The sequence below is a fragment of the Elephantulus edwardii genome, unplaced genomic scaffold (genome assembly GCF_000299155.1).
Source record: "Elephantulus edwardii isolate Elephantulus edwardi_28Jun2011 unplaced genomic scaffold, EleEdw1.0 scaffold00163, whole genome shotgun sequence".
Lineage (NCBI taxonomy): Eukaryota > Metazoa > Chordata > Mammalia > Macroscelidea > Macroscelididae > Elephantulus > Elephantulus edwardii.
Window position 1 is genome coordinate 1,416,007 of NW_006399913.1, and position 22,201 is coordinate 1,438,207.

A 22,201-nucleotide genomic window follows, 5' to 3' on the forward strand; every position below is an offset into this window, starting at 1 on the left:
AAAATTTAACAGAACAGCAAGCAATAAATGCTGGCGAGGTTGTGGAGAAACTGGAACCCTTATTCACTGTTGGTGGGAGTGTAAAATGGTGCAACCCCTGTGGAAAAGTTGCAAATAGAGATACCATTTGACCCCGCAGTACCACTACTGGGAATATACCCAGAAGAGACCATAACTGAAGAGATTCTTCACAAAAGATTTTTTTTTAAACAGAAGATTTTCTTAATGCAACAAACATATCCTTTGATTTCTTGCTGCTGGTACCATGGGTATTCATTATGGATCCAAATAAAATCATACCCTTCTTAAATTCAATCTTTTCTCCATATATCATGATGTTTTCCATTGGTGAGTAGTTTTGTTTTCTTGATTTTTAGTTGTAGTTCATATTGAAGGCTGTAGTCTTCGATCTTGTTCAGTAATCGCTTGAAGTCTTATTAAATTTCTGAAAGTAAGATTGTGTCATCTGCATAAGGCAAGTTGTTTATGAGTCTTACTCCAACCCTGATGCCACAATCTTCGTAATATAGTCCAGCTTCTTAAAAGATTTGCTCAGTATACAGAATAAATAAGTATGGAGAAAGGATACAATCCTGACATATAGCTTTCATGGTTTTAAACTAATGTTTTCTTGTTTTATTCAGACAACTGCTTTTTGGTCTATTTATGGGTTTCATATGAGCATAATTAAATGTTCTGGAATTCCCATTCTCAAAGTTATCAATAATTGATTATAATCCACCCAGGCAAATGACTTTGCATAATCAATAAAGCACAAGTCAACACGTTTCTCAGATTCTCTGCTTTCAAGAAAGATCTATCTGGTATCAACAAGGATTTCCCTTATACCATGGCCTCTTCTAAATCCAGCTTGAATTTCTGGCAGTCCCCTGTCCATGTCCATTTCCAAGCATTTTTCAATAATCTTCAGCAAGATTTTACTTGCATGTGATACTAACAATGTTGTTATTGCTAGGTGCCATCAAATTGAGTATGACTCACCCTGAGTCTGAACCCTTTCCTATCTTACACCATCTTGAACCAATTGCTGCTTTTACTGTGTTAATCCATCTATCTCACTGGGGTTTCCTCTCTTTTACTGACCATTCATTTTATGAGCATGATACCGCTATTCAAGGAATAATTCCTTCTTGTAATGTTAACAGTATGTGAGAGAAAGCTGATATCCTTGTTTCCAAGGAGCATTATGACTTCTTCTTTCCAAAGACATCTTTTTTGTTCTTTTGGTACTCCATGAAGTATCTAGTATTCTTCTCCAACACTACAGCTCAAAGGTATCAGTTCTTCTGTCATTGTTATTCTTTGTCCATCTTTCAAATGGATAGCAAATGAAAAGACCATAGCCTGAATCAAGTTTACCTTAGTCTTCAACCTGACATCACTCTTCCTCAGTAATCTGGAGATTTTTCTGACAACGGAATTGCCAGTGCAGTATGTCTGCTTATATCTGAACAGCTGGTACCAAGGGTGTTGATGGTAAAACCAGAGAAGATGAAAACTGTTGACAATTTCAATCTATTCTCCATCTATTATAATGTTGTGTATCAGTCCATTGGTGAGGATTTATATTTTCTTGATGTTAAGATGAAATCCATATTAAAGGGTATAATCTTTGGTACTCTGCAGTAAGCATTTCAACTCTCAGCAAGCAAAGTTGTGTCATTTTCATAACATAGGTTGTTGATGAATCTTCCTTCAATCGTGATGCCACATTCTTTTTCATAAAGCCCAGGTTCTTGAAAGACTTGCTCAGCATATTGTTCCATAATTTCCACATCCTTTTGGATCAACTTTTTGTGGAATAGGAAAATATACAAATAATCTTCCAGTCAATTGGTCAAGTATCTGTTTTCCAAATTTCTTGGCATAGACTAGTGAGCGACACCAGGGCTGTATTTTTGTTCAAACACCTCAATTGGTAGTCCATCAATTCCTAGGGCCTTATTTTATGAAATGCCTTCAGTGTAACTTGAAATTATTCTTTCATTACCATTGATTTTTAATCATATACTATGTCCTGAAATGGTTCCATATCTAATAACTCTTTGTGGTAGAGTGACTGTGTAACCTTCCATCTTCTTTTAATGCTTCTGCATTGTTAAATATTTTGCCCATAGAATCCTTCAGTATTTCAACTCAAAGTTTGAATTTGTTCTTCAGTTTTTTCAGCTTGAGAAATCCTAAGTTTGTTCCTCCCCTTTGTTTTTTTTTTTAATACTTTTTTTTTATTTCCATATTTATTTGCTGTTTCCAAATATAAAAGAAGGTCAAGATTCTTACACCAATTACTTCAAATGAGACCAGGCAAAGCAATTCAAAGTGTGTACAGTGATCAGTTCCCCCTTCAGTTTTGCTGCTTTAGACAATGGTGTGATCAACAAAATTGAATGGCATATGCCTGCTTAAGAATGTCACCTGCTTAGGAAACACACAGGCCAGTTTTTACTTCTTGTCTACAAGTCTTAATTTACAACCTTTTAAAAACAAACAAACAAAAAAAAACCCAAAAAAACAAAAAGAACCAAAAAAACCAAACCAACCAAAAACAAAAAAAAAAAACCCCAAAAAAAAAAACAAAACAAAACACCACCACCAACAACCAAAACCTAAAACACAAAACCCAACAAAACTTGAGAGGCACCCTTTGGTTTGCTTAATCTCTTTGAACAGTTTATTATCATATTTTGTTTAATCTTCTCATTCTGACCTTTGTTGGTCTATCACTTCAAAGTATTCTGTTTTCAACATTTTTTAAAAATAAAATTATTATTTTATACTGGTTTTCTTACAAAGTTCCTATACATTGTTTTTCCACACTGGATCTTTCCCATTTCCTTAAAGAAATACCAAAGAGATTTTCAAAGTTATTGCACCATTTTAAATTACCATCAGGAGTATATGAGAGTGTCCATGTTATAACACACTTGTTATTTGTTATTCATGGTCTTTTTGAACTTTGCTAATATTGCTAGGGTGAGATGATATCTCAGTGTTTTGATTTTCATTTCCTATAACTAGTAATTTTGAGCATTTCTTCATGAGTTAGTTTGCCATCAGAATATCATCTTTAGTGAGACAATTTCCTGTCTTCCACTAGTTTTGTGAATGAATTATCTTTGTCTTATTGATGTTTACAGTTTTCTATAAATTTTAGATACTAAGCCAGATATGTCATTGTCGAATACTTTCTCCCAGTCTGAACTCTTGTGGAGAATCCTTTCAATACATAGGAGGATGTAATTTTTAGTTGATTATTTTCATCTAGTTTATTCTTTGCTGGTTGTGTTTTTTATTTATTTATTTTACATTTAATAGTCTACTTACACCGTAGCTTTGTTGTTGTTGTTGTTATGTGCCATTGAGTCATTTGTGACTCATAGCGACCCTATGTACAACAGCCCTAAACCCTGCTCTATCCTATGCCAATCACATTGCCTCTGACACACCCATCCCAATTACCCCAGTCACTGAATCAGTCCACCTCATAGATGGTCTTCCCCTCCTGCTCTGTCCCTCCACCCTACCAAGCATGATGTCCCTCTCCAAGGACCTGTCTCGCCTTACAACATGTCCAAAGTATGTCAGACGAAGCCCCAGAATCCTTGCCTCCAAGGAGTAGCCTGGTTTAACCCTCTCCGGAATGGATCTGTTTGTTTTCCCTCTCCAGGATGGATATGTTTGTTTTCTTGGCAGTCCAGGGTACATTCAATACTTTTCTACAGCACAACAGCTCAAAGGCATCAATTCTCCTTCTTTTCTTCCTAGTCACTGTCCAACTCTCTGATGCATAACAAGTGATTGCAAAGACCTGTATCAGGTGCACCTTAGTCTCCAGAGAGACACTGTTGTTTTTGAGTACTTTAGAGAGGTCCCTAACAGCAGACTTTCCCATCGCAATACGTTTTTTTATTTCCTGGCTGCTGGTGCCAAGAGTGTTGACCGTGGAGCCAAGCAAACTGAAGCTGTGAACAATCTCAATCTCTTCGCCATCCATCTTGATGCTACAGATTGGTCCAGTGGAGAATCTTTGTCTTCTTGACATTGAACCTCAGTCCATACTGAAGGCTGCAGTCCTTGACCCTCTGCAGTAAGTGCATGAGGTCCTCCTCAGTTTCAGCGAGCAGGGTTGTATCATCTGCATAACGCAGATTGTTGATAGATCTTCCACCAATCCTAACACCACGCTTCACACATGATGTTAATAGCTAGAATAGAAAATGTTCAAGAATATATATATATTGGTAAGTGATTGTTATATAAAACATTTATAAACTAGAATATTAATGACATTTAGATAAAGGTAATACTCTGCAGCAACATAGATTAAATAAAATCCATTAAAATAAAAATTTCATGCACACTCATATGTATTCTCCATTGAATAATGTTTAGCTAATACAAAAATCTTTGCTTTATATACTATATTTTTCCTATATCAGTAATTACAACGGACAATACATGTTTCTGTGGAATTAACCACAGTAAATAATGTATGTCATGAGCATAATGTACTTAAACATTATAGAAAATAAAGATAGGAATAATTCCTCCTGTTGTAAAATAGTCCCCAAAAGGAATTAATTATAAATATCAATCTTATAAATATCAATCTATCCCTAAAGTAGCAGAAGATGACTTCCAACATACATAAATCAATGCTTGAAAGTGTGAAGCTAGATGTCTTCATTAGCAGTAGTCCAGTCCATTTTCATAACTAATAAATTTACTCAAATTTTTGTATAAGAAACATTTCAAACTTTTTAAAAAGTAAAAATCCCTTTTTAAAAAATACGAAAGCTATATATTTTCAGAATAATAACATATTTTTCCATGTTGTTGTTAGGTGTCCTCAAGTTGACCACAACTCATCTAGACTTTGTAAAACAAGAGACCTGAACCTAGCCTTATCCTAGGTCATCCTCTATGCTTGACACATTCACTGGTTAAACTTATTTGCCAATTAATTTCATTGAGGGCTTTCCTATATTTCATTGGCTCTTCACCCTTGCACAAATGATGCCCTTTTTCAAGAGCCAGCTATTCACAACCTTCCAAATATATGTAAGATGAAGTTTTATAATCCTTGCCTCTAAGGAGCTCTCTGGTTACACTTTCTCTGAGATCTATTTGGTTTTTGGGCAGTCCATATTATATTCAGTACTCTTCTCCAACACCAAAACTCAAAGTTATCAATTCTTCTGGCCCTCTTAGTCAATGTGCAACTTCCAGATGCATAAAGAGTAATTGAAAAGGCCAAGGCTTGGATCTAGTTCACCTTACTCTTCAAGGTTTTTTGACTGCTGGTGCCAGTGGTGTTAACTGTGGATCCAAGTAAGAAGAAGTAATTGACAACTTCAATCATTTCTCTAACATTATTATTATGATGTTGCCTATTGGCATAATTTATGGTAAGGATTTTTGTTGTCTTAAGGTTGGGATGTAATCTACATTGAAGGTTGTAGTGTTTGATCCTTTGCAATAAGTGCCTTGGGTCCTCTTCACTTTCAACCAGCCAAGTTGTATAATTTGAAGGTTGTTGATAATCCTTCCTCTAGTCCTGATGCCATATTCTTCGTAACTCCAGCTTCTCAAACGATTGCTCTGCATACAAATGGATAAATATGGAGAAAAGATACAGCACTGACTTAACCCTTTTCAATCATGAGTCTTTTTCCAGGGACTTGACCCTCTTGATAAAGAGATATATCAGACAAAAAAAACCTCGCCTTTCTTGCCTTTAAGGACTGTGGTTACACTTTCTTCAAAAAAGATCAGTTGTTCTCTTGGCAGATTTCAAGCTGTTCCTTGAAATCTTCTAAGCATCTCCTTTACTTCAGCCTTTATTCCCTTCATTTTGGCTTCTTGTCATAATCCTTGCACAATTTTCAGAATATCTTCTTAGGTTGAATTTTATCTTTCCCTTCCTCTCCTCTGTTACTATAATACTTTTTCTTTCTTCATGGACAATATCCTTAATGTCATCTCAGAACTCATCTGGTCTTTGGTCATTAGTGTTCACTGTCTCATACCGATTTGAGATGGTTTAGCCCCAGTGGGATTGATTTAAGATTGTATTTTGACTTTTGCGGACTTGTTTCAATTTTATTGTTTAAACTTAAACTTGTACACAAGTAATTGATGATCTGTTCTACAGTCAGCCCTGGCTTAGTTTCAGCTGCCAACAGTAAGTTTCTCCAATGATTCTTTTCACAGATGTAGTCAGTCTGTTTCCTGTGTAGTCCATCAGGTGAGGATGATGTGTATGGTTGTTATTTGTGATTTTTAAAAAGGTATTTGCAATGAATAAATCATTGATGGTACAAAATTCAGTAACCCAATCTCAAGCCTCATTTGTGTAATTATTTATTTATTTTACATTGGTTTGCTTACAAAGTTCAGATACATTGTTTCACACTAATTTTTCCCATTGTGTTTCATACAATCCTTTCAATCATTTTGTTTTCTAAAATTAATCACCATTGGACTGTGCCCACCATTACCCTGTCTTTTCTGGTCCTTTCCAGAATTTTTCCCCTTCCTTTGCATCCTCCCTTCGAATCATAGGGTTGCACAAATTGGTAGAGCATATATTTTAATAACTATTGGATATATCCTGTCAGAGTATTATTTTTCAAAATAGAGCTTGAGATGTAGATATTTTTACTATGAATGCAACACCATTCTCCATCAATTTTTCATTCTTGGAATAACAGATCATGTGATTGTCTGATTCAAAGTGGTCAATATTAGTCCGTCTCGGCTCATTAATGCCTAGAATGTCAATCTGTATGCACTTCGTTTTTGGCAACTTCCAATTTATATATAGATCAAACATTATTAGTGGATGTTTGTAGCTGTTTCTCATCATTTTTTTTTGGTGACTTCCAACTTAAGGCTTTACTTCCAGAGCTATATCTAATGGTATTCCTCTACTGAATATGCATAGGCAATTAGTAATTTCCTACCACTTTTCCTAATCACTGAATAAAGAACTCTTAATTGTAAAGAAAGAATATAATGTACAAGAATGATATATCTAGAATATTGACTCTCAGCTTTGGCTATACATTGTGGTTATTGTTGTTAGGTGACAGTGAATCAATGGCAACTCTTCAGAATCTTACCTTATCCTCAACCACACTTTGCTTTATCTGACACAATCCTCATAATCTCTGTTGATCTTCAGCTCATTCTTGCATTCACTTTATCAGTTTACCACATAGAGGGTCTTCTTCACTGATCCCCACCTTTCCAAGCATGATATCCTTTCCTAGTGGCTAACCCCTGTTGCTTACAATATACTTAAGACATAACGTCACCATTTTTACTTTTAAAGAGCACTCTGCATTTCTTCCCAGAAAGATTTGTTTGCTTTTTGGCAGCCCATGGAATATTCAGTAATCTTCACCAAAACTATAATTTAAATTAAATCAATTCTTCTTTATTCTTTGCCCGACTTTCACATGCATAGAAAGTAACTGAAAACCATGACTTGAGTGAGGCAAACTTGAATCTTTAAATTGATATACTTACTCTTTAGCATTTTAAAGAAGTCCTTGATAGCAGATTTTCCCAATGCAAAATATCTTTTGATTTCTTGACTATTGATTAATGGGTTTGATTGTTGAGCCCAATAAAATGAAATCCTTCAGCTTTAATATTTTCTTAATTTATTATGTTGTTGATTATTTATTTGTGAGAATTTTTGTTTCTGTGATGTTGAGATGTAATCCATACCAAAGGTTACAGTCTTTGATCTTATTCAGTAAATGCTTCAAGAATACTAGAAAAATTTAAAATAATCCTGATGTTCAAGCCCCAGGCCAACTAAATGAGAAACTCTGACAGTAAGACTCAGACCCTCTTATGTTTTAAACATATCTCTAGTTGATAATTCTAGTGTGCTAATATATTTGAGATTCACTATGCTAAAGAATAAAGTGACATAAAACTGAAATCTGAGTGGAAAATCATTTTGGGTGGGGTAGGGACATCTCATGTAGAGTAAGTATTTGCCGTTGGGGTCAAAACTTTTCCTACTCAGTTTCAAGCTGTCCCCTTTCCCTCATTCCCCACCCAGCAACAAGATATTCTCTTTTTTGCATCATATGAAACATAAGATTCACTGGAAATTCTAGATTTATTTAGAATTGACACAGGATGAAGTACAATAGACTATCCTTGAAACTTTTAACTCTCACACACCAAACATCCACTCAAAGAGTATGTCTCCTAAAGTTCAAATAATTCTGTTTCATTCTAATATAACTCATCATTATCTGAATTCTACCCCCTATAATAGTTTTCCTGCATCCAGTTTTACCTTTATTTCATCCAATAACAAACATACCAAAGGTATATTGGGAAAAAAATATTTATATCATTTCTCTAGGCTCCCAGGCCCCTCAATCACATTATCTTCCTATTTACCTAAGACTAAACATTAAATTCTTATCAGGGATTCCTTGTCCTGCAAGTTCCATTACTGATTACCTTTTAGTCCACATCTAGCTTCTTTACACATTGTTGTATAGTGGATTTTTCACACTCCAAATGTACTAACTGGCAAATTCTCTTTCCTAAATTTATCAAAGTTAACCTTTCTTTCCTAAATTTATCAAGCTCAACCAGTTAAATATCTTCAGTTTTGTTCATTTCTGTTTAAAGAAGGTTTTCCTGCTCCTAAAAACTTAATTGAGGACTATGCCATATTTTTGTATTATTTTTATCATTGTTTTAATTAATTACTTTAAAGTCTCTTCCCTCTTAGTCTTATTTTCATGAAGATAGGGAATAGCTTCATCATTTTGTTTTCAGAACCTATAACAACTCCAGTTATATTTATAGCCAGCTGCCAGATTACAAATTCCCAAATTATGATTGACATCTCCTAGCCTGTTAAATGGTCCTGTCATGGATGATGAAGCTAAAGAGGAACAAACATGATGTTTTGTAATTTAGCAGATTTGACCTAGTATACAGAATGGGAGAAATTAGTGGTGGAAAGCCTGAAGAATGGGTGACTTGAAAGAGTCATAGTGATTCATGAAATTCAATTATTGACAGAAGTGTAGAAGACTGATACATCTCCAAGGCAACATGATCAGCCACTTTTTTTTTTAACAGGGTGCTCTCATGTTTAAGTATCTACCACCTGTGAGTAAGGCAGTGTTGGCTTTTTTTTTTAACTGTGTTTTAAATGCAAGGGCAAGTGTTTTAATTGCTATGCAAATCATATGCTACCCCCCTTCTTCTTGAGAAGAAGGTTAGGTTTATAGCAAGACTTTGATCCATAAGTTTTTATGTTCCAAATTTCTTTCCATTTCACTTTAACTTTAAAAAAAATGCAGTTTATTTTACTGACACCTTCATGGCTATGACTGAATTAGGAAGAACCAGTGTGAAGTTTTGACAAATTCTTACAGTTTTATCTAGGAAATGATGCCATTAATAACTTAGCAACTGCATTATTCTATAAAAATAAAGAGAAATCTTTGTGAATGGATGTGTAGTCTGTAGTACTGAGATTACAAAGGTATAATGGGGACAAATTGAGAAAGTCATAAGCTGCTGATTATCATTTAGGAACATGTGACCAAAGTAAACTCCTTTTCCTTCTCTTTTTTCAATACGTGTCTGTGTTTCTGCAGGTTGTGATTTGATTCCTGTGCAGTATCTTCGCTGGGGTGACCCTGAGCCCATTGCAGCTGTGGTGTTTGCCTGCCTTGGCCTGCTGGCTACCCTGTTTGTTACTGCTGTCTTCATCATTTACCGTGATACACCAGTAGTCAAGTCCTCCAGCAGGGAACTCTGCTACATTATCCTTGCCGGCATCTGCCTGGGATATCTATGTACCTTCTGCCTCATTGCAAAGCCCAAACAGATTTATTGCTACCTTCAGAGAATTGGCATTGGTCTCTCCCCAGCCATGAGCTACTCGGCCCTTGTAACTAAGACCAACCGTATTGCAAGGATTCTAGCTGGCAGCAAGAAGAAGATCTGTACCAAAAAGCCCAGATTCATGAGTGCCTGTGCCCAACTGGTGATTGCTTTCATTCTCATATGCATCCAGCTGGGCATAATCGTTGCTCTCTTTATAATGGAGCCTCCTGACATAATGCACGACTACCCAAGCATCCGGGAAGTCTATCTGATTTGTAATACTACCAACCTAGGAGTTGTCACTCCTCTGGGATACAATGGATTGTTAATCTTAAGCTGCACCTTCTATGCGTTCAAGACCAGAAATGTTCCAGCTAATTTCAACGAGGCCAAGTATATTGCCTTCACCATGTACACCACCTGCATTATATGGCTGGCCTTTGTGCCAATCTACTTTGGCAGCAACTACAAAATCATCACTATGTGTTTTTCAGTCAGTCTGAGTGCCACAGTGGCGCTGGGCTGCATGTTTGTGCCGAAGGTATACATCATCCTGGCCAAACCAGAGAGAAACGTGCGCAGCGCCTTCACCACGTCTACCGTGGTGCGCATGCATGTGGGGGATGGCAAGTCATCCTCGGCAGCCAGCAGATCCAGCAGCCTAGTCAACCTCTGGAAGAGGAGGGGCTCCTCTGGGGAAACCTTAAGGTAAACTTTGTGTGGGCTTTGTGGGCTATTAGCCCCTATAGCTGAATCAGTGGCATTCACTGTCTAGGTCTTCTAAATGGGAAATAACAGAGTAAATGAATCTAACAGAAGTAGAATGCTAGCAAAACGGCTTTGGAGCTCCTCATTGACATGGTTTTTGTAGAGCTAATTTTATGTGGACCCAGCCAAATTCAGAGACAAGGAAGTCTTAAGTCTTTGATAATGCTGACAGTTAGTAAATGAGGTGAGGTCAGAATGATTGGAAAGCAGTGTTAAATTGCTGAGTCAAGGTTAGGACCTTGGAATCCTGAGGACACAAAGGTACACTGTGAACTAAAGTCTAAGTTAACCAGGATGGAGAAGAGAAGAAACAAGTGTTAGCAGAGAAGATTCAGCTGAAAGCAGGATGTGAAAGCCAAGAAGCTGATCCATCTGATCACCCTTGCTCGCGCCTGAATCTTTTTCAAGTCCAGAAGAAGTCATCTCATAGAGACAGGAGGATGTAGAATTTATATCATAGCTGATAACGGACAGTTTAAACTCTGGGAAATGGCTAAGTAGCTGAGAAGTGCAAAACAAGAAATGGCTTTGCCTAGAACTTTCCTAAACAACAAATTAGTCTCCTATTTCTCTGATGCCCATAGTTTCACCCTGCCACCAGGCTGAGTATTATAGGCAATAGCTTCCACCCAGTGTCATCTGAAAATTATCTGTAGCCATCAGCCAATTTACTATATAAGAGCTTCCTTATGTCAGAAATGACTCTAAAGCACTCCAAAAACAATGGGATTATTTTACCAGTGGGTCGGGAACAAATTCTGAAGTATTAAAAAAGCTATATAGAGCTCTGAATTAGTAATAAAAAATTCCTCTACTTAATAAGTACAGCTCAAAAAGCTATTCAGGTCATCAGTCCTTCTAAATGTAGGGAGATTTGATGTTATTTTTTTTTCTCCTGTTAGTTAAATAGCAGAAAAATATCCTTCTAGTGGTGGAAATGTCTAAATAATATTGTCTGAATTCTTCAGCTCTACCTTTTCTTTGCTGCATGAAAAGTGGTAATTATATGGATGAGAGTGGATAATGATAGTATAGACACTGTGTATGCTGAAGTTGAAAAGGGCTCATGAAATACTTAGTTGATCTGCATGACCCAATTAATTTATTATCAACTTGTACCTTTGCTTATTCTAAAGAGTTTCTAATTCCTCTATATTTCTCATCTCTTTTTTTCACATATATTATCCCAGATAATCAACTAACTTATACACTTTGGCGGAAACAACTCAACTTTTACTTCTCAATAAATCTTGGCAATGCTATGATCTGTATATAGAAGGTTTTCCATACATCTAACCCACTGACATATTTTCCATCTGTCTTCTTGGCTCCTCTCTGAAACATTTTTTTTTTGGAAGCTGCTGCAGGATCAGCCTTTCATATAAGCTCAGGATATTGACTTTTTTTCCAAACATTTGTTTTATCAGCCAAACTCTATCCTCAAACAAAATCTTCCAAGGAAGCCTGAGGTAGAGAAGAGAGATTGATGGAAGGAGGGAATTGTAAATCTGTATCTAAGCACCTAAGAAATTCACTAAGACAGGCTCTTTAAAGAGACATCACAGTCTCCGATTGAATGGCAGTGGCTGTGGATCAGGGTTTCCTGTGAGATTAAAGCCCAACATGCCAATTTTATCTTTCTGAATCTTAGTAACTTCATCTACCAAAATGGGATATCATCTACCTCACAGGGTTATGAAGAGTAAAGCAGACATAAAGTGTAGACACATGCTGTACGTTTTCTTTAAGGTAGGACTTGGTGCTAGACACAACTGAGATTGAACAATTTACCACCTGGTTAACCTTGAGCAAAATATTCAACCTCTCAGTGCCTTGATTTCCTCCTCTGAAAAATGGAGACCATGATAAATGTACCGCATGCAGTGGTTTTAAGGATTAAATGATTTCACACCTATAAAGTTTCTGCTAAGCTTTTCTAAAGCGCTTGCTAGTATTGTTAACTAACACTTTTAAGTCTTATTGCAAACCTGAAAGTATTTCTATCAGGTATACTAACAAGAATGATCTTTATAGCAAAAAGATAATGTAAAATTAAGGAACATTGTTTGTACAGCCTGGGATATGCAGAACATCTCTGTCTTGAAATTTTCCACTTCCTTTCCAAGCACATAGCTTTCCAGGTATGCTAACTGAAGTAGGGTAAGCTACTTGGGAGTGGGGACTGTATCTACCTTATTTTCCGTAGGTCATCCAATCGTCTAGAGTTGGGAACATAGAAGACACTCAGTAATCACTTGGTGGCATATAAATTGAATGGACAAATTTGTAAGGGAAGTAATGTGTTCTATGTTTTTGATTATATTTGAGTGTTATTACTATTATGCACCATTGGTTCTGCTAGCATTCATAAGTTTGTTGTTGTTGTTGTTATGTGCCGTCGAGTCGCTTGCGACTCATAGCGACACTGTGTACAACAGCCCTAAACTCCACTCTGTCGTGTGCCAATCACACTGTCTCTGACACTCCCATCCCGATTATCCCAGTCACTGAATCAATCCACCTCATAGAGGGCCTTCCTCTCCTGCGCCGTCCCTCCACCCTCCCAAGCATGACGTCCTTCTCCAAGGACCGGTCTCTCCTCACAACATGTCCAAAAACGGAGCCTCAGAATCCTTGCCTCCAAGGAGCCACCCGGTTTAACCCTTTCCAGGACAAATCTGTTTGTTTTCCTAGCAGTCCGTGGTATTCTCAATACTTTTCTCCAGCACCACAGCTCAAAGGCATCAATTTTCCTTCTATCCTCCCTGGTCATTGTCCAACTCTCTGATGCATAACAAGTGATTGCGAAGACCATGGCCTGTATCAGATGCACCTTAGTCTCCAGAGAGACACCATTGCTCTTCAGTACTTTGGAGGGGTCCCTAACAGCAGTGCACCTTTTAATTACCTGGCTGCTGGTGCCAAGACTGTTGACTGTGGAGCCAAGCAAACTAAAGCTGTGTACAATCTCAATCTTCTCACCATCCATCCTGATGCTGCCAATTGGTGCAGTGGTGAGAATCTTTGTCTTCTTGACATTGAGCCTCAATCCATATTGTAGGCTGCAGTCCTTGACCCTCTGCAGCAGGCGCTTCAGGTCCTCTTCAGTTTCAGCAAGCAGGGTTGTGTCATCCTCATAATGCAGATTGTTAAATCGTCCACCAATCTTGACTCCACATTTCTCCTCATAGAGCCCAGCCTCCGGGATAATCTGTTCTGCATATAGGTTGAACAGGTATGGAGATAGGATGCATCCCTGGCGTACGCCCTTCCCAATTTTGAACCATGCAGTGTTCCCTTGCTCTGTTCTGACGACTGCCTCCTGGTCCAAGTATAAGTTTCGCATTAGAACGATCAAGTGTTCTGGGATTCCCATTCTTCTCAGAGTCAGTTTACACGTATAAAAATGTATCCTATAAAAATGCCCTTCATTCTACTAGTTCTTGGTCTTTATTTAGGAATTAGATTGCCAACCATCTATTGACCTCATGTTTTATTGTAGTTCTAAAGTTCCTCTGATAACAGTGTCATGATTTCCAACAGTTTCAGTTCTTCTTTAGTAAGGAGACAGCAAAACAACCAAGTTTAGTGACACTGCCAAAAGAAAATGGGACTACTAAGGTTTGTAGGACAATCATTTGTTTTTCCCCCAACAGTATCATGTACTTCTTAATTTTGGAGTTTCATTGGCAATAATTTAAATACTACATTTTCAAAGAGGGTAAATAAGGGCCTTTTATTTATGGGTGTTTTATTGTTCAGTTTTTCTTGGCAAGTCCTCGTCTATGTATTTATTGCTACAACAGGTAGGCTAGAGTTATTTTTGCTCTTACCCGGGATAATCATCAAACTAGAACCTATTGTGTTATAAAGAGGAAAAGAAAGCTCCAAGTCCCTTGCACTAGGGGAATACATTATAAACTTGCTCGCCTTTTAAACTATTATCCTTGTAATTTCCCAAGTTTCACAGGAAGAAATTAGATCACAACTAGAGTTCCTCCCATGACTTCCCAAATAATTTCCTTTCTGTGACCCAAAAACTATTGTATTCAGACTATAAATATATTATTTGTCATATTGTTAAGTTATAGTTAGCTATGAATTAATCTATGTAAATTTTTAGCTTGCAATTTTCTGAAGGGTATTGGATAGCGTATTATCTAGTCATATTTGGGAATCACATCATAGGGAAGGAGTTGAACTAGAAGCATATGGTTTTGCACACTTATTTTTAGTTAATACTATTAGATATCACCTTTAAGGGATCTCTGGTGGCCTAAAGGGAAAAGAGCTGCACTGCCAATCTAGGCAGGCTGTTCAAATCCAAAAGCCACTCTATGGGCAAAAGGTGGGAAATTTCCTCTTGCACAATTTAAAACCTCAGAAAACCTGCTAGAGGGCCAGCTGTGAGTCACTACCAACTTTTCTACAATGAAAAAGAAAGGCTGAGACCTGAGATGGTCCTTAACAGGCAATTTAAATCTATGACAGGTAGATCTTTGGAGGAAAATCTGACCCAGTTGAGTTCTGCTTTCCTATATCTGCTTTATGGAGAAGGCGGCTGCTGCAAACCCAAACTGGATCTGGACTGTATTTCTAAATAAACCTATATGTGTTCCTTCTACATCTTATAAGAGATAGTAAGGACTTCTCATTCTAAAAGAACCCAACACTAAATGTGCACTTTTGAGTGAAGAAGAAAAAAAGAATATTCGTCAATGTTATATTGATTATTAATCCAAAGTGTACTCTTACACAATGTACATACTCTTGGATACACATTATAAACATTCTTAGATGGTAGATACAAATACAGTATGTCAATTTGTAGTTCTGATATTGGAGCTGTACTTGCATAAAAGTTGAGCTCTGTGACATTGAGCAAGGTGCCTAAGTCTATTTTTACAACTGTGAAAATAGTAGATCATTATTAATATTGTAATGAGTAAATACGATAGGGCTCCCTGGTGATTCAGTGGTAAGGAGCTGCACTTCCAACCCAAAGGTACACTGTCCAAATCTACCAGCTGCTCCTTGGAGAAAAGCTTGGCAGTCAATTCCCATGTGATTTATGGTCTCTGAAAATCCACTAGAGGGTCTGCTATGAGTCAGTTCCATGTAAACAATACATAACAACAAATAAGATATGTGTTCATAGTCAAATAAATTATTTAGTATCAGTACATAGAAAACTTCATGAGAGATGGAGAAGAGATTGAGATTATTAAAAGTTTCAACTTTCTTGGTTCCACAATTAACACTCTTGACACGAGAAGTCAGGAAATATACAGATAAGTTGAATTGGGAAAATCTGCTGTCAGAGACCTCTATGCAGTAATGAAGAACAATGATGTCAGTTTGGAGACTAAAGTGTGCCAGGTACAGGTGATGTTCTTCACAATTACTTGCTATGCATGAGAGAGCTGGACAATGAGAAAGGATGAGAGAACAACAATTGTGATGCTGGAAAAGTGTGTTGAACAAACCAAGGACTACAAGAAGAACAAACACGTCCATTCTGGAGAGAGTGAAACCATGCTGCTCCCTGTAGGCAAAGATTTTGAAAATCAATCTCTCATACTTTGGGTACATGAACAGGAGGGACTAGTCCTTAGAAAAGGACATCATGCTTGGAAGGGTAGAGGGACAGCACAGGTGAGGAAGATATGTATTGACTCAGTGCTCAGAGAATTAGATTTAGGCCTGTCAGAGATGATGAGATTGGCTCATCATAGGACAGGACTCAGAGCTCTCGTATGTAGGGTCGCTATGGGTCAACCACAACTTGATAGCAAAAAAACCAACAGCATAGAGAACACTGATTTTCTTAATTTGTTGTTGTACATTGCTGGGAAGTCTTAACCAGCTCAATGCTGACTCTACAACAGGTTTTCAGAGGCTGTGAATCACATGAGAGGAGCTTGCATGTATTTCTCCCACAGAGCTTCTAATAGATTTTAATCACTTGCTTTTAGGGTTGGATACAAAACTCCTTACCTACTTATTAAGTCACCTGAACTCCTTTATAAAGCCTAATTTTCAGAAGCTTGAACTGTGTGGCAGAAGCTCTGCTGGTATAGACCATAGGGAGTCACTCTGCAAACCCAAAGTTGGGCCTTTCTAGCAGTTTGAAGCCGATCCACGATTAGCAGGTGAAAGACAGGCACGATCTCCCTTCATTGTTCCCAGCTTTGGAAACCCACAGGAGGGTCAACAATAGGTTGGTTCTGACTTGAAGGTAATGAATCTGAAATGATTGGGTTTTCATTTTTCCCATATTAAAGGATCTATGGAGATAGACTACTCCTGGTGTTCCACAGAGCCTCATGATGTCAGTGTCGACATCTCATCCATTCTCTAGTCCCTTACTAGTGATTGGTGGCAAGCCTAATGGCTTTACTAGTGTTTAGCTGTATGGCTTCATGTGTTGAATCCTATTATTAGAGAAAACAAATGCCTTCTCAGAGTCCAGGCAGAATCACTCTTCCATCTTACTGGTTGAAACGCTCTCACACAGCTGATAAATTGGAGCTTCAAGAGAGGGTTGGAAAGGGAGCATTTAGCTTTTCTAGCCTCTATAAGAGAAAGTAAAAGTAGCAGCAGCTATACTGTTAAAAGTAAGAGGAGGAGAAGAAAAATAGAAAGAAAAATACAAAGTAGAAGATCAGATTAACAATTAGAAACCAGTGTAGTGTCAAACGGTTCCTCTACTAGCCATCCACTATGTTCTTATGTTTCAGTGGACATTTAATAGGCATTATTAGTCTACAATATCTAGTTCTCATAAAACATTGAAGCTAAAAATATTTGTCCATGATCACATGACTAGTAAATGAAAGAACTTTTTTTTCAGTCAGACCTTAGTTATTACACCCAGAGCTAAGGATTTTCTGGAGCATATCTTTTGTAATATTTGCTCTCCATATTTTTTCCTAAAGGAGAAGTGATTTTGATAAAGAAGTTTGAAAGCCTTTGTCTCACCTACTCCTTTAGATCAACATCTTTTATTATAGAAACCTGAGTCTTTCTGAACACAGGATCATATTTACCCTAAGCAATCTTCTAAACATTCTGAAGAATTAACGTTACAAGGAGCACACTGAGGGGGGAAAAAAAAACAACAAACCAAACCCAAAATAAAACACATTATTATAACCAAAAGAGAAGATAAGTTCCTGGTGCCTGAACATGAATCCAAGTCTTTGGTGAAAAGAAGTGCTAAAAGAGACAACTTCTCACCACGGTCATGGGCAAAGAATTATTTTAAGCTCTCTGAGCACAAAAAAGAATTGAACTCTATCAGGTCCAGTAGATTTCTGGGAAGTTAAATTCATTTACCCTTCAGCACAAAAGAGGAAAAAAACACAGAGTCAGTCATTCAATTCACTGAAATAGCAAAGGGAGACTTTTATTTAAAAGAGGGTGAGTCACTATAGATTTTTTTAATGTATATATAGTAACATGCTATTTCTGCCATCAATGTATAGAGGTCCCTGTGATTAACATTTTGGTTCTAGACACTAATTTCCAGTGCATCATGGTGCAGCATCAAATCATTGTCAAGTAGATAATGCCAGGCTTCCATTTAGGACCATCACTTGAGCTGCAAATTGACAAATGAACACAAGCAAGTTCTGACCTAAATAAAAGACTCTGATGAATCTTAAGTTCTGTCTCTTTAAAATTCAGACTTTCCAGAGACATGAGACCAGGGCTACAAAATCCAGTGGATTTCTCAAGATGAAATTCATCACCTAAGTCTATCATTGCAAATCACAAAATTTCTCAGGAGTAAAATCCTTGAGGTTTCTCATCAGTTAGCAGAAACATTACAATCACGTCCACCTTAATTTTACAAAGAATCATTTGCTACTTTTATATTCGTTAAAACCTAGCTTAGGTAAAACTTTGTTTTAATGAGAATAGTCATGTTACTGTTGTTATGTGCCATCAACTAGACTACGAATCAAAATGACTCTATGAGCCAACCTCACAGTTTCACCTAATCCCATTGCTACAATTACTGTGTCCCTTCCATCTCAGCGAGAGTCTTCCTCTTTTGCACTGCCCTGCTACCCTTCCAAGCAGGATGTCCTTCACCAAGGATGGGCTGCTTCTGACAACATGCTGAGTATTTTAGACAGTTTCAAAATTCTTGCCTCCATTGAGTAACCCTCTTCAGGAGTTGTTTGTGGTATGTTTAATATTCTGCTCCAGCACTAAAGCTCAAACGCATCAGTTCTATTCCTGTAAGTCTTGTCATTGTCCAGCTCTCAGATGTAGCAAGCAGTTGTGAAGACCATGGCTCATATCAGGTTCACCTTAGTCATTAGACTGACTTTGTTGCTTTTTAGCACTTTGGAGAGGTTCTTGACAATGGATTTTTCCCAGTGCAACCTATCTTTTGATCTCCTGACTGCTGGTGCCAAGGATGTGGCTCTGAGTAAAAGTCACTCATTAAAAAGTCCCTCTTTTCTGCATCTATCATGATGCTGCTTATCGAGGAGACTTTTTGTTTTCTTGATTTTGAGATACAATCCATATTGAAGGCTGCAGTCCTTGATCTTCTGCAGCAAGCAAATCATCAAATCTTCATCAGTTTTGAACAAGCAAGGTTGTGCATAAACATATTTTTATTCTTCTTCATTGTCATGAAGATTCACTCATAAGGGCTGTCAAGGCAGCTGGCACTTGTACGCCTACTACCCAAATTGAAATTTGCCTGGAAAATAATGGTTCTTTTGAATGAATTCCAATATGCTGTTGTTACTGTGTACCACTGAGTGGGAACGAAACCATCCCTTTGGGTTGGGAGTGTAATTCCTTACCATAGGTCAACAGAACTTTGATGATTTCCAACAGCTTTCATTTTATTAAGTAGCTCACTTATTGCCTTAGGGAAGGAGCCAACTCAGTTGACCCTCCAGCATGGTTTTGATTCTGTAAATCACATGTGAGGAAACTGCTTTTCTTTCATGGAGACACTTTTTGCTATTATGTACTATGGAGTCAGAACAGAGCCATAGCTGATCCTCCAGAGAGCTTTCAGATGCAGTTAATACGTTGCGGCAAATGACAGCAAATATGTCTCTAAGCACAACTGACAATTTAAAAAGTGTGCGGCAATGTGTTTAATCACACAGGAGAAGCCTGCTTATCTTTCTCCCACAGAAAAGCTGATGGATTTGAGCTCTATACTTTGGGGTTGACAGTGAAACTCGTTACCACTATGCCACCAGAGGTCCTTTATGGAGCCACTGGTGGATTCAAACCTCCAGAGAGGCATTATCTTTGGGCACATTCAACTTTCTATGAACTACAGCCCTGTACAAAGTGATCTTCATGCTGTTACTCCCTGTTAGAATCCTCTGCCTTTTCCAGGTTTCCAAATTCTATTAATTTTCCAAAAGAATAGTCAGATATGTCATGAAGAATGTGTAGCCAGAGTGCTCCTTGGAGGCAAGAATGGCAAAGCTTTCTCTCACATACTTGGGCATGTTGCTAGGACAGCCTATTCCTTAGAGAAGGACATCATACTAGGAAAGGTGGAAGGATGGTAAAGGACAAAAGGACCCTAAACCAGGTTGATTGAAACACTATATGCAGCAATAGGCTTGAGTGTATCAGAGATTATGAAAGTAGTGAAGGATAAAACAAAGTTAAGATCTATTTTTCATAGAGTCACCGCTTTGAGTAGTACTTGACTCAATGGTGTCTACCAACAACAACAATATTCAGTTTCCAAAGTACACGTTCCTCAGGAAAACCCTATCCAATTAGGGTTCCCAAATAGATGTTCCCTCATCTGAACAGTTCAAGTATTTATTATCTAGAGCATTCTGGGATTACATGCAGCTCACACTTCATTTATTGTTTGTTCACAAAAATCTGGGAGCCGAACATTGCCAACCACTGTGCGAGGATTCTGGGGAAATGGCAGGGAAATAATTTGTGTACAGTGATATAATCTATTCACACCTGGACTATTTCATGATATCTTAAACTTATTAATATTTCCTTCCATTCTGAGTTTGGAAGGAGGAGCAGCATCCACTCCATAATAGCTTGTCTCCGGAAACCCTATGAACCTGGAGAGGGGATGAAAGGCACCCAAGCGCCAAGGACTCTACTTCATAGGGTCGCTATGAGTCACCTGTGACTCGATGGCACTTAACAACAAAAACAACATTCTGAGTAGTGCCTGACATACTCCATGACCTCATATAAACTGAGTGAGGGATAGACTAGTTGCAAATCTGCTGGGCTACAGCTCACAGCACTCAGTGATCAAGTGTTCACTTGGTGTCAAAAAATAACCTGCTGGTATATGTACTATAAAATATAAGAAAAATTACTTGTATTCTAAACTCACCTTAAAATATTTTAAAAATTTAATTTTCATTTTGTGACCTCTCTGTGCTTACTACATTTCTATATGCCAGATTTATGGAGTTAAAAATATATAAATAAAGCCTTTGAAGGGCTCTCCATCTATTAAGGGAGACAAAATGGGAACAGATCAGACCAATAAAATGATTTCGTGCAACAATACAAGTCTACAGTGGAACAGGGGTCCCCAGTAGTTAAAGTAGTAAATTCTACCTGAAAAGATTTAGAAAAATGTTACGAAAGAACCTGTTCACTCTAGAGAAATAGCAATTTAGTTGCTTCTCAGAATCCTCCACGGGTTCTGGAAGGATAATGCCAAACTTGCTACAAATGGCAAGAAAGACTCCTGGTGATATGACACCCTCTAACTTCATTTCGTGCTATCGTTGTGCACCATAGAGTTGGAACCAACCCAGAGCTGACTCTCAGGCACGTTTTGAGAGGCAGTTAATCACAAGGGCTAAGATTGCTTATCTTCTTTCCACAGAGCAGTTAGTGGCTTCTAACTATGTACTTTGGGGATTACAGTGCAATTTCTTTCCACTAGGCTACCAGAGCTAAACCACAGGTTTAACAACATAATGCCATATCTCTAAGCCATCAGAGTGTCCTGAAGATAGCAGAATGGTTAAATGTGCCTGAGAACATGTGCTGCCCCAAGTCACTGCTGACAGAGTCTAGCCTGACTGAAAAGTCTAGCCCCGATTCACCAAATTGATCAACATGATTTTTTTTTTCTTCTCTGACACACTCAAGATCATTGCTGCACCCTAATCCATCTGTTGAGGATCTTTCTCTCTTTCACTGCCCCAACACCTTTCCAAGCATGATGTCTTTCTCCAAGACATAACTTAGCAACACATCCAAAGTATATAAGGTGAATTAATGTAATCTTTGCCTCCAAATAGTGCTCTAGCTACGCTTTTTCTAAGACACATCTATTTGTTCTTTTGGCAGGCCATGGAATATTCAGTACTCTTCTCCAACACCATCCTATAAGGCTGTGCTGGTGGTTATGTGCTGTCAAGTGGCCTGCAACTCATAGAGACCCTATGTATAACAGTTCTGAAGTCTGCACTATTCACTAAGTCACTATTATAGATACTGGGCTAAGTATCTCTAAATATATAAACTCAAAAGA

General features: G+C 37.7%; 1 protein-coding gene across 2 annotated transcripts in view; it reads left to right on the forward strand.

The window, feature by feature from the left end:
- The window catches only part of GRM5 (glutamate receptor, metabotropic 5), a 655,562-nt gene that overhangs the window by 557,113 nt on the left and 76,248 nt on the right, over positions 1–22,201 (forward strand). For both annotated transcript variants that reach the window (XM_006895249.1, XM_006895250.1), the window contains exon 8: positions 9,672–10,611. In XM_006895249.1, the coding sequence (XP_006895311.1) occupies positions 9,672–10,611 (940 nt within the window). The remainder of the gene's footprint in view (positions 1–9,671; positions 10,612–22,201) is intronic.